The sequence below is a fragment of the Peromyscus leucopus genome, chromosome 15, assembly GCF_004664715.2.
Source record: "Peromyscus leucopus breed LL Stock chromosome 15, UCI_PerLeu_2.1, whole genome shotgun sequence".
NCBI classification, from domain to species: Eukaryota; Metazoa; Chordata; class Mammalia; order Rodentia; family Cricetidae; genus Peromyscus; species Peromyscus leucopus.
Genome location: NC_051076.1, coordinates 33698753 through 33715964, shown reverse-complemented (window position 1 = coordinate 33715964; position 17212 = coordinate 33698753). Strand labels below are relative to the sequence as shown.

At 44.5% G+C, this 17212-nt stretch overlaps 1 protein-coding gene across 1 annotated transcript in view; it reads right to left on the bottom strand.

Annotated features, from left to right (window-relative positions):
* Tiprl (TOR signaling pathway regulator) overlaps positions 1-17212 on the bottom strand; it is a 29998-nt gene that overhangs the window by 12066 nt on the left and 720 nt on the right. Inside the window, exons 2-3 of the mRNA XM_028864392.2 lie at positions 9096-9275; positions 8342-8441 (exon numbers count right to left, since the gene is read on the bottom strand). Coding sequence (XP_028720225.1) covers positions 8342-8441; positions 9096-9275 — 280 coding nt within the window. The remainder of the gene's footprint in view (positions 1-8341; positions 8442-9095; positions 9276-17212) is intronic.

Here is a 17212-nt window from a genome sequence, read left to right as displayed (position 1 = left end):
TTCCCCTTAGGGAAGGTCCTAATCACCAGCTCCAATACTGGCCATTCTCAGCCTCTGACCTCTACAACTGGAAACAACATAACCCTCCTTTCTCTAAGGACCCTGTTGCCTTGACTAACCTGATTGAGTCCATTTTAGTGACCCACAAGCCCACTTGGGAAGATTGTCAGCAGTTACTGCAGACACTCCTGACGGTGGAGGAAAAACAGCGGGTCTTCCTGGAGGCTCGGAAGCAGGTTCCAGGAGACGATGGAAGACCCACCCAATTGCCTAATATCATTGACGCAGCCTTTCCCTCACCCGCCCGAACTGGGACTTCGCGACCCCGGAAGGTAGGGAGCACCTACGTCTCTATCGCCAGTTGCTCTTGGCGGGTCTCCGAGGGGCGGCTAGACGTCCTACCAATCTGGCCCAGGTTAGGAATGTGACCCAGGGAAAGGAAGAAACGCCGGCAGCGTTCTTAGAAAGCTTAGAGAGGCATATAGGATGTATACCCCGTACGATCCGGAAGATCCAGGACAGGCGCCGGGTGTCATCCTGTCTTTCATATATCAGTCAAGTCCAGATATAAGGGCCAAGTTACAGAGACTGGAAGGATTGCATTCACTCAGCTTGTCAGATTTATTGAGAGAGGCAGAAAAAGTGTTTAATAAGAGAGAAACTCCCGAAGAGCGGGAGGAGAGGTTATGGCAGAGACAGGAAGAGAGAGATAAAAAGCGTCATAGGGAAATAACTAAAGTCCTGGCCACTGTAGTGTCTCAGGGACAGATCAGTGAGGGAGTTAGGACAAAAGATCGAAGAAGGACATCGCTTGACAAAGACCAGTGTGCTTACTGTAAAAAGAGAGGACATTGGGCTCGTGAATGCCCAAAGAAGCAAGCTCAAGGGTCTCGGAGACCTAAGTCAAGGGCCACGGACCTCCTCAATCTGGAGGATTAGAGAGGTCAAGGCCAGGAGCCCCCCCGAGCCTAGGATAACTCTCAAGATTGGGGGGCAGCCAGTGACCTTCCTGGTGGACACCGGGCTCAACATTCAGTCCTGACCCATACCGGAGGCTCTCTCAGTGACCGCACAGCTTTGGTCCAGGGGCCACAGGTAGCAGGAGGTATCGATGGACCACCGAGAGAAAGGTTCAGCTGGCATCTGGACAGGTAACCCACTCTTTTTTGCATATACCTGACTGCCTCACCCATTATTGGGCCGAGACCTATTGACTAAGCTCAAGGCTCAGATCTATTTTGATGATAAGGGGTCGACCGTTACAGGACCCAAAGGGACCCCCCTACAAGTCCTAGCCCTAAAACTGGAAGAGGAATACCGCCTGTTTGAATCTGAGCCCTCTAAGGGGCCACTACAAGAAATGCAGGACTGGTTGAGGGAATTTCCCTCGGCATGGGCAGAGACTGGCGGCTTGGGGCTGGCTCACGACCAACCCCCACTTGTTATTCAGTTAAAAGCCTCCGCCACTCCTGTTTCAATCAGACAGTATCCTATGTCCCGGGAAGCCCACGAGGGCATTAAACCACACATCCGGAGGCTTTTGGACCAGGGAGTACTTGTGCCCTGCCGATCACCTTGGAATACCCCCTCCTGCCTGTAAAAAAAAACCTGGGACAGGGGATTACAGACCAGTTCAAGACCTGAGGGAGGTTAATAAACGGGTTGAAGATATACACCCCACGGTGCCAAACCCTTACAACCTCCTCAGCACTCTTCCACCAACCCATGTTTGGTATACGATACTGGACTTGAAGGATGCCTTCTTCTGTCTGAGATTGCACCCCAGAGCCAACTGCTGTTCGCTTTTGAATGGAGAGACCCAGAGATGGGACTTTCAGGACAGTTGACCTGGACTCGGCTCCCCCAGGGGTTTAAAAACAGCCCAACTCTCTTTGATGAAGCCTTACACTCAGACCTAGCTGAATTCCGGGTTGAACACCCGGCCTTAATCTTGCTCCAATATGTGGACGACCTCCTCCTAGCAGCCAGAACCCAGGCTGAATGTCTGAGAGGTACTCGGGCCCTTTTGACTAAACTGGGACAGAAGGGCTATCGGGCTTCGGCTAAGAAGGCTCAGATTTGTCAAAATAAGTCATTTACCTGGGTTATGCCCTAGAGGGAGGCAGAGATGGCTCACGAGAGCACGGAAAGAGGCCATACTCTCCATACCCCCTCCAAGGAACCCCCGCCAGGTGCGGGAGTTCCTAGGTACAGCCGGCTACTGTCGCTCTGGATCCCAGGTTTTGCTGAGATGGCTGCCCCCCTGTATCCTCTCACCAAGCCTGGAACCTTGTTCCACTGGGGAGAGGAGCAACAACAGGCCTTTTCAACGAATTAAGAGCACCTTGCTTGAGTCACCAGCTCTTGGCCTACCAGATCTGACCAAGCCTTTTGAACTGTTCGTGGACGAGAACTCAGGCTTTGCAAAAGGAGTACTGGTACAGAGACTGGGGCCATGGAAGAGACCTGTAGCTTATCTATCCAAGAAATTAGACTCGGTAGCTGCAGGATGGCCCCCCTGTCTGCGCATGGTAGCCGCCATTGCTGTTTTGCTCAAGGATGCAGGGAAACTGACTTTGGGACAGCCATTAACTGTGTTATCCTCCCATGCGGTGGAAGCTCTGGTCCGGCAGCCCCAGATAGATGGCTCTCAAATTCCAGGATGACCCACTACCAGGCTCTGTTGCTAGACACAGACCGAGTGGTGTTCGGACCAGTTGTCTCCCTCAACCCCGCAACCCTGCTGCCCTTGCCAGACCCATCCGAGGAGCACAATTGCCTCCAGATTCTGGCGGAGGCCCATGGCACCCGCTCTGACCTAACAGATCAACCGCTGTCGAACCCAGATTTTATCTGGTTCACGGATGGGAGCAGCTTCCACCAAGAAGGGGAACGGAGGGCCGGAGCAGCCGTTACCACCGAATCAGAGGTAGTTTGGGCCTCACCGCTGCCGCCTGGAACATCGGCCAAAGAGCAGAGCTGATCGCCCTGACCCAGGCCCTCCGGATGGCGGAAGGTAAGAGACTCATGGTTTATACCGACAGCAGATATGCCTTCGCCACTGCTCATGTACATGGAGAAATCTACAGAAGAAGAGGCCTCTTGACCTCGGAGGTAAGGAAATTAAAAACAAAAAGGAAATTTTAGACCTCTTAAAGGCATTGTTCCTCCCGCATCAGCTCAGCATCATACATTGTCCCGGGCACCAAAAAGATGACTCTGTCGTAGCACGGGGAAATCGGCTGGCTGATCTGACAGCCCGGACAGTCGCCTTACAATCCCTAGGGGCGACCAGCTGTTGGTCTTGCAGGACCAGCAGCCAAGCAGAGACCCCATGCCCTACAGCCCGGAGGACCAGGAACTAGCAAAGAAAATGGGGCGAAATGGAGCCCGAGCGACAAGCTTATATAATGGATAACAAATTAGTTATGCCAACCTCCCATACCAAATACATGCTCAAGTTCCTCCACGCGTTAACCCATTTGAGCAAAAACAAGATGAGGGCCCTTCTGGCTGATGAGGCTTCGGACACTGTATTATTGAATCAGGAACAGGTCCTCCAACAGGTGACTTCCAGCTGCCCTGCTTGTGCCCAAGTTAATCCAGGAAAAGCCCATCTGAGCAGAGGGAGCCGCCTGCGAGGTCACCGCCCTGGAGTCCATTGGGAACTTGACTTCACCGAGGTAAAACCCGGACTATATGGATATAAATACCTTCTGATCTTTTGTAGACACATTTTCAGGGTGGATGGAGATCTTCCCTACCAAGAAGGAGACCGCTAACGTGGTAACCAAGAAGCTCCTGGAAGAAATTTTTCCCAGGTATGGAATGCCCCAGATATTGGGGTCAGACAATGGGCCCGCCTTCGTCTCCCAGGTAAGTCAGAAGGTGGCCAGGCTACTGGGATTGATTGGAAACTTCATTGTGCATACCACCCCCAGAGCTCAGGACAGGTAGAACGTGCAAATAGAACCATTAAGGAGACTTTAACCAAATTAACGCTTGCAACTGGCACTAGAGATTGGGTGCTCCTCCTCCCCCTAGCCCTTTACCGAGCCCGGAACACTCCTGGGCCTCATGGCCTAACCCCGTTCGAGATTATGTATGGGGCTCCCCCACCAATTGTAAATTTCCTTCACCCTGACATCTCCTCTTTTGCCACTAGCCCTACCCTAGAGGCACACCTCCAAGCCCTCCAACTGGTGCAAAAGACGGTGTGGAAACCCCTGGCGGATGCCTACCGGAGCAACTGAATCGCCCGGTGGTGCCTCACCCATTCAAGATTGGGGACTCTGTCTGGGTCCGACGCCATCAATCCAAGAACCTAGAGCCGAGGTGGAAAGGACCATACACCGTCCTGTTAACTACTCCCACCGCACTCAAGGTTGATGGGATAGCGGCTTGGGTCCACGCATCGCATGTGAAGGCTGCCAAGGAACCCGACGAAGCTGAGAGCACCGAGACATCAACATGGAAAGTTCAACGATCTCCAAACCCACTAAAGATAAGACTCAGCCGGGGGTCCCTTGATCCCCCTAATAGTCCTCCTCCTGACATTAAGAGGGGCATCACCAAAGAGCCCCCACCTGGTTAAGAAAATTACCTGGCAGGTCATTTCCCAAACTGGGGATGTAGTTTGGTCCACGACTGCTCAGCATGCTCCTAACACATGGTGGCCCTACTTGACTCCCAAGATATGCGACCTAGTCGCTAGGCTGGATACCTGGGATATCCCCGAGTACACCCACACCAACAGGCCCTCTGTCCTAAATGCAGACCACTACAATGTTATGTCTCGAAAGAAACGGGCCATACAGACTGGGGTTACAGCACAAGGACAACATATAGCCGACTCACCTGGCTGCCGAACGCGGTCAGCCTATAGAAAGCTACAGCAGACCCAGCTGTATGTATGCCCTAGGGACGGAAGGGACTGGGATACAACTTACAAATGTGGGGGACTAGAATCTTTTTTTTGTGCAAAGTGGGGATGTGAAACGACCGGGGACGTGTACTGGGAGCCTAGCTCCAGTTGGGATCTTATCAAGGTGGGACGAAGTAAAAAGGGAGAAGATTCACTAAACATTTCCTTCACCCTGAAGGGCACAAAGTTCTCTTCATGGACCGATGGACGGTCCTGGGGAGTCAGGTTCTATATGACGGGAACAGACAGGGGATTCACCTTCCAAATAAAACAAAAGATAGAATCAGTTAACATTCCTGTGGGCCCCAACCCTGTTCTCCCAGAACAAAAGTTACCCTCACAACCTGAAAGAGCCCCAGCCCAGCTCCCCCACCGATCTATTACATTGTCCCCTACAGCCAGCATGGCCACCACTGCTTCATTTGTAAGGCCAGGTACTGGGATAGACTCCTGAAATTAATCCAAGGGGCGTATCTAACCCTCAACCTTACTGCCCCAAACAAAACCAGAAGTTGCTGGCTTTGTCTAATTTCAAGTCCCCCTTATTACGAAGGGGTTGCTGTTATGGGGAATTTCACTAACCAGACTTCCCCTCCTACAAGATGCCACACCGCCCCCCGGCACAAGCTGACTCTCTCCGAAGTCTCCGGACGAGGGCTCTGCTTAGGAGCCATTCCACCATCCCACCAAGGTCTTTGCAATTCCACTCAGGCCCTTCCATCAGGGGCTTATTATCTTACAGCCCCTAAAGGAACATTTTGGGCATGTAACACGGGACTCACTCCCTGCGTCTCCACTACAGTGCTGAACTTGACCTCTGACTATTGTATATTAATAGAATTATGGCCCAAAGTTACTTATCATGAACCTGAATATATTTATAGTCACTTTGAAATGAGAAACACCCGTTTTAAAAGAGAGCCTGTTTCCCTGACACTGGCCCTGATACTGGGAGGAATTACCATGGCGGAATAGCAGCCGGGATAGGTACAGGGACCACAGCCCTTATGGAGACCGGCCAATTCAAACAGCTCCAAGTAGCCATGAATACAGACATCAAAGCCCTAGAGGAATCGGTTAGTGCGTTAGAAAAATCCTTGACATCCCTGTCAGAAGTAGTGCTGCAAAATAGGAGAGGACTGGACATACTCTTCCTACAAGAGGGAGGTTTATGTGCTGCCCTCAAAGAAGAATGCTGCTTCTACGCAGACCATACTGGGGTAGTCAGGGACAACATGGCTAAATTAAGAGAAAGATTAAAACAAAGACAACAATTATTCGAGTCTCATCAGGGATGGTTTGAAGGATGGTTCAACAGGTCACCATGGTTTACGACCCTTGTCTCCACCATTATGGGCCCCCTAATTATCCTCCTGCTCGTTTTATTGTTCGGGCCATGCATCCTCAATAGATTGGTGCAATTCATCAGGGATAGGGTTTCTGTTGTCCAGGCTTTGATCCTGACCCAGCAATATCAGAGACTCAGACAGTCAGAGATGGAGCTGACCCCTTATTCTCCATCTTAAAAATGAAAGATTCCATTTGGTACAAAAGAAAATGGGGAATGAAAGACCCCCACTCCATTATGAGGATATGGGTGTTGGGCTGAAGTAATGCCCCCCATAACTTAGCCTAAGAAACGCCATTCTGTAGGAAACAGAAAGACAGAAGTTCACAGCTGTAACTAACTAGCCATCCGGCCTTGGGAGGGAGAGATAACTGTGGCCAGCCATCTGGCTTAGGGAGGAGATAATGGTGGTCAGCGGCCTTGGGAGAAAGACAGTTGGGTTAAATGAGGATATTTTATGGCGGGCCCCTGGCCTTGAGGAATAAGCAGCTGGGCTGGAAAGACACCCACTATACTTTGTGCAAGGACGAGTCAGCCACACATCAAACTTCTGATAATTAAAGAATGCGACCCAAGTTCACCCTGGCCTTCTGTAAAGCAACCAATCGGGACCCTGTAACTATGCTTCTAGCTCCTGTAGCCGCGCCTTTGCCCCTGGAAACCCATAAAAAGTCCCCTTTGCCCTGGGAAGGCGCGCAAGTCCTCCAAGAGACTTGGCCCCCAGGTACCTGTGCATTTAATAAACCCTCTTGCTGTTTGCATCTGATCTGTGGTTTCGGTGTGCTCCTTGGGTTTGGGGTCTCTCCCGGAGGAAGATCTCCCCTTGGGGGTCTTTCACAATAACTTACTTTAACAAAATTTAGTTCTGTGTGGTGTGTGTGTGTGTGTGTGTGTGTGTGTGTGTGTGTGTGTAGGTCAGAGGACACCTTGTAGGTGCTGGCTCTGTCTTGCCACCACAGTAAGTTCCAGGGATTGAGCACAGGTCATCTACCTTGGCAGCAAGTCGCTTTATTCACCAAGCCCTCTGACCAGCCCTAAATAACTGTTAAGGAAGAGAGTTTACACTAAAACAATCTTCTTCCTTATGACGGACAGACAGACAACCTAAGGCCCACGTGTTCCACTTCCGTGTCACTGTAGATCTTAAATGTAGCTAGTAGATAGAGACCTTCCAACTCCACGTTCCTAGTGCCCCTCCATCAAGTGACGTTCCCAGGCAGGGATTACACAAACATGCTAAAAGGTAATCAGGATGTGCTTGTGAGCTAGTCATATAAAAATTCTGTGATGGATAAGCATTACTGTTTTCTCAACTTACTGGTAACAAGGTGTCTTGATTAAATATATCACCTAAAGGGCCAGGTGTGATGGCGCACGACTTTGATCCTAGTACCGGGGTAGCGAAGGCAGGCAAATCTCTGAGTTCAAAGCCAAACTGGACTACACAGAAAGCTCCTGACCATTCAAAAGAAAAGAAAAAAGTAACTCATCTAAAATCATACCAATTTATACTCAGTGCAAACAGGATATAAGTTTTCTGTTCAACAGTTCTGTTTGTTCATATGTAAAACTCTAAGCTACCAGCTAGTCATTTCTATCTAAACCACCTAATAACGCATTACCAAGGACAGATTGCTTCTTAACTGTGACACTGCTAAAACCAAGACAAAGTAAGGTTTTAAAGAACATTGTTCCTAGGCAGGTACTTGTGCATACTGATAGTTCCAGATACTCAGGAGGCCCAGGCCGGAAGGGTACCTGAGCCCAAAAGTTCAATATCAGCCTCTTAAAGACTCCCATCTCAAAAAAAAAAAAAAAAAAAAAAAAAAAAAAATCGAGAGGAAAGAAAAACAAAATAAGAAACTGCCTATATCTTTTATTTTCCACTAACAGATAGAATTAATTAATTAAACAAACTAAATCCCCTCATATAAGGTTCTAAAGCCTGCCACAACCAAAAATAAGCAGGATAAAAGCAGTGAGGAAAAATAATAACCATAGTAAAAGATCTAGTGCTGAAATTATCCAAGAAAATTAATGATTCATAACAACAAAAAATTCAAATTTACCTTTAACTTAAGAGATTCTCCAAGTAACGTTCCTTTATAATCTGTTGTATAGGTCCAATCATATGGTTTAATAACTTCTTTGGAGTGTTCACCCTCCGTCCTCAAATACCAAAGCAAAAAGATGAGATTTAGAACACATATTATCAGTATTCACATGCACACCAATTTATACATTGTATATGTAATATAAAATACCCTACAATACACATACAATGTAAGTGATCCTATTAAGGGCATACATATACTACCATTCACTAGCATAAACCTTTCTTACTGTTTTCTGAACATTTAGCTGTTATTTAACTTGTCAGTGCTGGTACAGTCTTGCTAGGTCATCTTATACTGCCTAAGACATGACTTAAAGCTTACATTTCTTTCTATCCTCCAAAACACCCAGTATACCGTAAATAACTGCTGATTTAACTAGCAAAAAACAAAAACTAAACATTTCCCTTAGTTTTAATATTCTACAGGGAGATATTCAATGAAAATTACAAGAAAATGTTTTTCTTCAAAAACAGGAACATTAAAATACAATGGACTGACTGGACTTAAGGACACCGACAGTCTGGAGAAAGGATACCTACCTATACAGCTCAGCTCAAATGTATCAACTTAACAAATATTCAAGCAGGGTGTGTAAAACTTAACCTTCAGTTTATGGCTCAGAAAAATGAGCTTTAGAATAAAGAGTTTTAAATCCTTACTGACCACGTCTTCCCTATGTTTTGCCTGTAACCGCCCAAATTCTCACCTACTTTCCTGCCACTCCTCAGCACAGGCTACTTTAAGCATTCCTTGGTAGTTGTTCACACATCTGAGTGCATCTGTAGCATTGAACTCGATTCCAAAGCCAGAGCCATGCTGGATCCTTAGAACGTTGTCTCCAAACATCATTTCAGGGAGGGATGGCATATGCAGTTCATCAGCTAGCCTGCACAGAAGCAGAGACCAGGGCAGCTCATTATCTTCACAGTCGTCACTGTTTCTTCTCACCCCAACCCAATTCTGACTTCACAGAAGGTGTTCAATAGTGCATGACGTTTAAAACAAATCTATGAAAGGCTCATCATCTATTTGTTCATCAAGTATTTATGGTGCTAACCTAGGTAAGAGAGCAGGAAGTGATACCTGAAAAAAAACAAAGTGAGGATTTAAAGATAATCAGTATCAATTCCAATTTCACTACTTGTAAAATTTGATCCCCAAAACCATTCTGTGAGCCAAGAAAAGCCCAGAAAGTTCAAGAGTATGCTAGTACTCTTGCTAGTATAATACCAGGCCTTTATCCAACATGCTAGGCCATATGCTTTACACGTGCCTCAGACAGGCAACTTCATTAGAAGATAAGTCAGCATCACAAATCAGCAGCACACAGATGTGTTTGCTAGTATGAATGGTATTGTTTTCCTACTTGAAAAGTTGTCAAGAAAACTGAGATTTTTTTGTTGTTGTTATTGTTGTATATATTGTGACTTCTGGTTTAAAAAAAGAAAAAAGTTGGCCTAACAACACATGGCCTGCTTTGTCATACAGCAGCACCTGGTTGATGCTAAGTACAAGTTGCCAGCCTCTAAGTTGGGGCAGGAGCTGTCCAGTTCACTGGTCCTTTAGTCCTTAAGAAAACTGGGTTTAACAACTGTGAACTACAACAACTAACATGGAACAATAAATGCAAACAAATGCAAGGACACAAGAGTGGCACGTGTGTCCTGGTGGTAACCACCAGCTCTCCAATCAGCCACTCAAGAGGAAATCATATCGGGGACTAGTGAGGCTATGGTTCTTAGAGAACCTACAACCACCGCTACTTTACTAAGCAGGCATGATTGCTGTAATACATACACACACCACCACCACCACCACCAACAACAACAACTAAAGAAAGAGGTCATGAATTTGAGAGAGCAAGCGGAGGATTACACAGGAAGGGTTGGCCAAAGAGAAGGGGGAAAATGATGTAAGACAGTTAGCTTTAATTGTTGTTCAAATCTTAATGTTCTTATAATAAAAAACTCATAGCCAGGTATCGGGGTAAAAAGCTGAAAGATCAGAGAAGTCACAGCCACCACCTATTACCTCACCAACTCCTCAGCCCATCCTGTTTCCATGAATGCTCAGACTGAAAGCCTCTGAGTCCTCACCCGAAAGGGTCTCGGCTGAACTGCTTTAGAGCCAGCCACTAGATCAGACCTAGAGGCCAGACAGTGGTGGCATACACCCTTAATGCTATCACTTAGGAGGCAGAGATCTGTCTGGATCTCTGTGAGTTCAAGGCCACACTGGAAACAGCCAGCCAGTGGTGCCGCACACCTTTAATCCCAGGAAATGCCAGCAGGGCAGAGAAAGGTATATAAGGACACAGGAACTAAAGCAGTTCAGCTGAGACCCTTTCGGGTGAGCACTCAGAGGTTTTTTCAGTCAGAGGATTTGTGGAGTTGGTGAGGTAAGAGGTGGCTGTGGCTTCCTCTGCTTCTCTGATCTTTCAGCTTTCACCCCAATATCTGACTCTGAGTTTATTATAAGACCATTTAAGATTAGAATAACATTCAATAAATAAAAAAAATTAATGTTTTTAAAAGCTGGGTTTATAGTCCCAGTTAAAAGATTTCTTTTTGCTTTTTTTTTTTTTTTTTTTTTTTTTTTTGGTTTTTCGAGACAGGGTTTCTCTGTGTAGCTTTGCGCCTTTCCTGGAACTCACTTTGTAGACCAGGTTGGCCTCGAACTCACAGAGATCCGCCTGCCTCTGCCTCCCGAGTGCTGGGATTAAAGGGGTGTGCCACCACCGCCCGGTTCTTTTTGCTTTTTGATGCCTGAGATTGAACTCAGGGCCTTTCACAGGCTGGGCACATATCACCTAACTGCAACCCTAGCTTCTGTAAAACTAAGTGACAATTAGTTATTCATTTTTAGAAAATCAAAGCTGTAAGTACATGGACTGCCACACTTTATGACCTAATCACCTTGGTTACAACCTGAACTTCTAATTCAGGGATGAAAGTTCAACATCTCAACCAAAGGCAACTGCCCATGAACTGGCTAGAAACCCTGGAAATCTGGCCCAATATGCTTATCCTGGGTTGAATACTGACCAATTACTCCTGTAATTCTCTCCATTCCGAAATCTGAGTGAACAGTCACAAGCAGTACTGTTTAAGAGACACAGCATGAAACACAAGTCAGGAGGCATGAATGGAAGAATGAAGCTGCTAAGTAATAGAAAGAGGAGCAGGAAAAGAAGCAAGTCAAAGAGAAGTAAAGGGAAAAATAGTAAAGCCTTGCACAGAAACTCCAAGTTCTTTTAGACAGATGGGCAGGTGTTATAGAGTAGACGAATATGTATATTCCACTGTTTCAGAACTGATCTCATATCATCCCACCTAAAACAATGTCTTCCACCCAGTTACTTTGCCTTGTTTTTAATCACAAATAAATACACAGTATACGTATATAAGAAATACACTTAATATATAATATATATGTATAATATATGTAACAATTATATTCTTACCACTTCAAAAGACAACAAGCCTCACCTAAGTGTGGTGGTGCACACTTTTAGTCCTAGCACTCAAGAGGGAGAGGCAGACCTCTGTGAAAGCCTGATCTACATAACAAGTTTTAGACCAACCAGAGCTGCAACTTACACCCTTACTCAAAACAAAAACAACACCCTGAATCCAGGCTTGGTAGTGCACACCTTTAATCTCAGCACTCAGAAGGCATAGGCAGGCAGATCTCTGTGACTTTGGGGCTAGCCTGATCTACAGAGTGAGTTCTGGGCCAATTAGGAATACAGTGAGATCTCGTCTAAAATCAAACAGACAGACAGACAAAACCTGCAGGTCTCTATATTTCAGTCTGAAAACAGAACTAACACAAAGGTTCTAAGCAAGTACATTTTCCAGAGACCTTATGAACCAAATCTTACTGATTTTAAAAACTTTTTTAAATGTTCCATAGATTTGTGGGTTTTTTTTAAGTATAAAACTATTTATTGACCAGTTTTTATACCAGAATTTATAATAAAGTATGCAGTGTACAATTGGATAACATTTTGCTTATTATGTTGTTGATTTTCCTGGCTTTTGCTGAACCCGGAAAACAAAAGACTGATATAGGAAGAGAGAGTAAAAGGAAGTACATACAGATCAGTTGTTTAAATTACAAAAGCTTGTTCATTCACCTATGCCAGTAGGTCCTAACGCTTCTGCTCCCAGACAGGCTTCCTGAGCCAATACCTTCTAACCATCCAACTAGGTTTCCAGGAGTCAAGTCCTAGCCATGCTATGAATCATCAACTACTGTCACTCTTCACTCTTAACATAGAACTTTTTTTTTTGGGATGGTTTTATGAAGAAAGTTTCACAAGAGGCTTTAAAGTGTATATTTAACTAAGTGTCTGAGTTGCTAATTTAAACACACCAGGATTCATCCAGTGTCTCCATCTGGGCAGGGAGATGATTGGAAAAGATAAAATTTTTCCTTTTGGGAACTCTGCAGATGAACTTACATCTACATAAGTATAGATAAAGATAAGCCTTCTGATAGAGACTATCCAATTTAAATTGTTGACTTTTCTGTGTCCTTAAGCAAGAAACATCTATCTTATTTTACTATTTCTTGGCAATGATTATCACACTTAACAACATATGGGGCTGTGTCAAGTTAAATAGTGTATAAACCTACAGCTGCTCCAGAATGAAGGACTCCACTCCTAAATTATCCTCATGAAGGGTCCAGGAATATAGAAATATAAAATTATAAGCTTAAGAGATAAAAACAGACAATCATCAACTCTAAAGGTTAACTGCTAACAATGGCTGTCTGCTTTACAGCCGGCCCCTCTGTCAACAGCCAGGGGTTAACTTTTAACTCCCTTGACCCTTATAGCCAACAACTGCCTGGACCAAAGTTAACTTTTAATATTGTCTCTACATGTTGTTTCTACATGTTTCTAGCATGCATCCTATGCCTGTTGTTTGTATGTAACACCTAGCATGCACCCTGTGCCTGATACTATAAATGGGGGCCAGTACTCCATTGCCACAGCCTCAGACTTCCACATTGGCTGTGGTCTCAGCTAGCTGATAAGCTTTTGCGTCCTGTGATATTTTTTTTTCATTCTTTATTTTTATGTAATAAAGTTTGCTTCTGGTTTAACAGACTTTGGTGGTCTGTCCCCCATTATTGTGAGACCGAGACCCAACACTCACCCCTTTTCATTTGGTTCCTACTCTACTATAGGCTAGAAAAACAAACAAGTACACTTCTTTTGGTTTTTGTTTTTTTGAGACAGGGTTTCTCTGTGTAGCTTTGGAGCCTGTCCTGGAATCGCTCTATCAACCAGGCTGGCCTCGAACTCACAGAGATCTGCCTGCCTCTGCCTCCCCAGTGCTGAGATTAAAGGAGTCCACCACCAAATTAGGAAAGATAAAAATAAGAGAATATATTCTTGCCAAGTGTGGTGGCACATGCCTTTAATCTCAGTTTTGTGAATTCAAGGGCAGCCTGGTCTGCACAGTGAGACCCTGCATCAAAAAAAAAAAAAAAAAAAAAAAGAAAAAATATATCTTACAAGAAAATAGAAGGGGGACTAGGTAGGAATAAAAAGGAGATTAGCAGGAATCAGAGGGGAATAATAGTGTAGTATGAAAGGTGAATGTGATTGAAATACATTATGTACATGTCAGAAAATGTCATCATGAAACCCATTATGTAACAATATGGTCTTACATCAAGTCAAGAAAAGATCTATGCACATTTATAATCTTTCCAATAGCTTTAAATTTATTTCCAATTAGACACAAACAAGTCTTTGTGTACATACTAAAATCAATTAATTAAAAAAACCTGTATGATCAAATAAAATACGTTAGGTTTTAGAGGGAAGAAATACTGCTCCTTATGAGAAACATCTATCTCATTTCTGGGTCATCAAAGACCCATAACAGTTAAAGAAAAAAAAAAAGTTTAAATATCACCTAGGAGATGACTTAAGGCGCTACAACTCCCATATTTTGCTGAACTTTTTGTTTTTACATGGCATCTAATATCAATCATAGCTACAAAGAAAAGATAATGAAGAACCTGTCACTTGTAAGAAAAAAAAACTCAGTAAAATTTTCAACTTCTTAGCAATTTCAAAATTGTTGATAAAAAGGAGCTAAAGCATCTATGACCAGGGGAGAAATCAACACTTGCTCACAAGGCTGTCTAGGACACTGACTCCCACCCTGGGGCTACCTCACAACACTTGCTTACTAGATTCTCTAGGACACTGACATCCCACCCTGGGGCTACCTCACAACACCTGCTTACTAGATTCTCTAGGACACTGACATCCCACCCTGGGGCTACCTCACAACACCTGCTTACTAGTTTCTCTAGGACACTGACATCCCACCCTGGGGCTACCTCACAACACTTGCTTACTAGATTCTCTAGGACACTGACATCCCACCCTGGGGCCAAATCAAGCAAAATAGTCTAAGAACTTAATCAGATTTATAATTTCTGACTCAAGATAGCAACACAAAATAACCAAGTACAGGAAGGAGATTGGATCATACATACTAATAACTTGTTATAATAGTGAAAAAGGAATACTGAGTGTCTAATTAAAAATAAGTGGTTGTATGTGAGGTGAAAAAAGTTTTTTGGGGGGTATGAGGGTGGGGGAAGGGTTTCTCTATGTAGCCCTGGCTGTCCTGGAACTCACTCTGTAGACCAGCCTAGCCTCAAATCAGGGATTTGCCTGCCTCTGCCTCCCAAATGCTGGGATTAGAGGCATGCACCACCACCTCTCAGCTGCTACTTTCAATAAAAGGAAAAAAATAATAAAGGCATGGTGGCCCAAGGCTTTAATCCCAGCACTCACGCTGGCAGAGACAGGCAGGTTTCTGAGAGTTTCAGAGTAGCCATATGTGGAGAGACCTGTCTCAAAACTACCAATAGATAAACCAGGTGTGGTGGCTCACATATTTAGTTCCAGCACTCAGGAGGCAGAGGCAAGCAGATATGTGTGTTGAGGCAGCCTGGTCTACAGAGTGAATCCCAGGACAGCCACGACTATGTAGAGATCCTATCTCAAACAACAACAACAAAACCCCACAATAAATGGTTATACAAACTTGCAACTATATGATGAAATATTATAAAACCACTAAAAACATTTAAGGAAAAGATAGGAAAATGCCTAAGACAATATAATGCAAAAACTGGGCACATACTATCTATTTCACCTGTTGTGACTGTGTTTCTAAGTTGTATCCATTTTTAGGATAGTTAATAACAGTAAGATGGCATGTTTTCACCATAAAATTAGGTAAATTTTATTTTTTACTACTAGGGGATGGAAAATATTAAATGCCTAAAAAACTAAATACAAAAAGATTGATATCCATAAGAAGATTCTGTAAAATATAGGTTTTTAACTACTTTCTTGAATTATATTAAATATGAAATAATAAATGTAATTCCATGGGTTTTTACTCAATTTATCTGAAAAAAATCTAGTAGTACTACAAAATACTCCAGTTACATATGTAGATGAATCAGTGTTATTTAGGTAAGTTGCTCCAAATGCTCTATCTATTTGCTTCCAGCTCTATCAATTGGGTTATTTACTTGCTAAAGGTGAAGGGTGACATTAGAAACGAGGTGTCTGGGTCTTGTTTAAGATACTCTAAATGTATGGGCTAGGAAGATGGTGCTAGGTTAGAGCACTGCTGCTCTTGCAGAGGAGGACTGGGTTCAGTTCCCAGCACCATGGAGGCTTACAGCGGTCCATTAACTCCAGTTCTAGGGGAATCCAAGCCCCCTTTTCGGTACCAGGCCCACATAAAATGCCAGATAACACTCATATACACATACAATAAAAGTCAATCTATTTAAAAACATATTCTCAATTTAAAAATTTGAAACAACTTAAAATGTTAAAAACCAGGGATTCTTTTACATATGTGATTTTTAACTATCTAAATGCATCAAACTTAAGCACTTACTCTCAGCCCCTTCAACTCTTTGCCACTTTCTGACCTCCTTTTCCGCCCTCCAGACCTTCAATCCATCTTCTACAACACCTCCAAGAAACCTTTCAGGCACAGCCATACTGTACTTAGCGACTCTGGGTAAAACTACACCTGGTGGCTATCAGATAAAATCCAAACTCCTTAGTGCAATGGAGAACTCACTCTCCAATGACAGAGGAGGCACTTCTCCAAACATACCCTGCCAGGCCGCCCCCAAAATTTGTCAAGATACATAGTTCAGGCATCCCCAAACATCTCAGAGCTCACTCTGACTGCTGGCTTTACTCGTCCACCCAGTCCCCAGACTTGATCAAGACTCTGCCCAAGCCGGGCCGGTGGTGGCGCACGCTTTTAAAATCCCAGCATTTGGGAGGCTGAGGCAGGAGGATCTCTGTGGGTTCGCGGCCAGCCTGGTCTACAGAGCGAGATCCAGGACAGGCACCAAAACAACACAGAGAAACTCTGTCTCGAAATAAACTATCAATCAACCAATCAAATCCCCCATTCTGGAGGCTGAGGCAGGCAGATCTCTGTGAGTTCAAGGCCTAGTCTACAGAGCGGGTTACAGGAAAGCCAGGGCTACATACAGAGAAACCCTGCCTTGGAGAAAAAAAAAAAAAAGACTCTGCCCAATGCACTGACCACACACACACATCTCAAATCGCCCCGTGTATATACATCTTCATCCTAAACAGCCACACAGTAATTATAACGGTCTCTCATGAAACTATGAATTCCCTGGGACTTTATCATTCACCTTCCACATCTTAAGTGCATCACAGCACCTGATTTGCTAAAAGGAAAAAAAAAAAAAATTGAAAACTGAAATCGCTCCGGG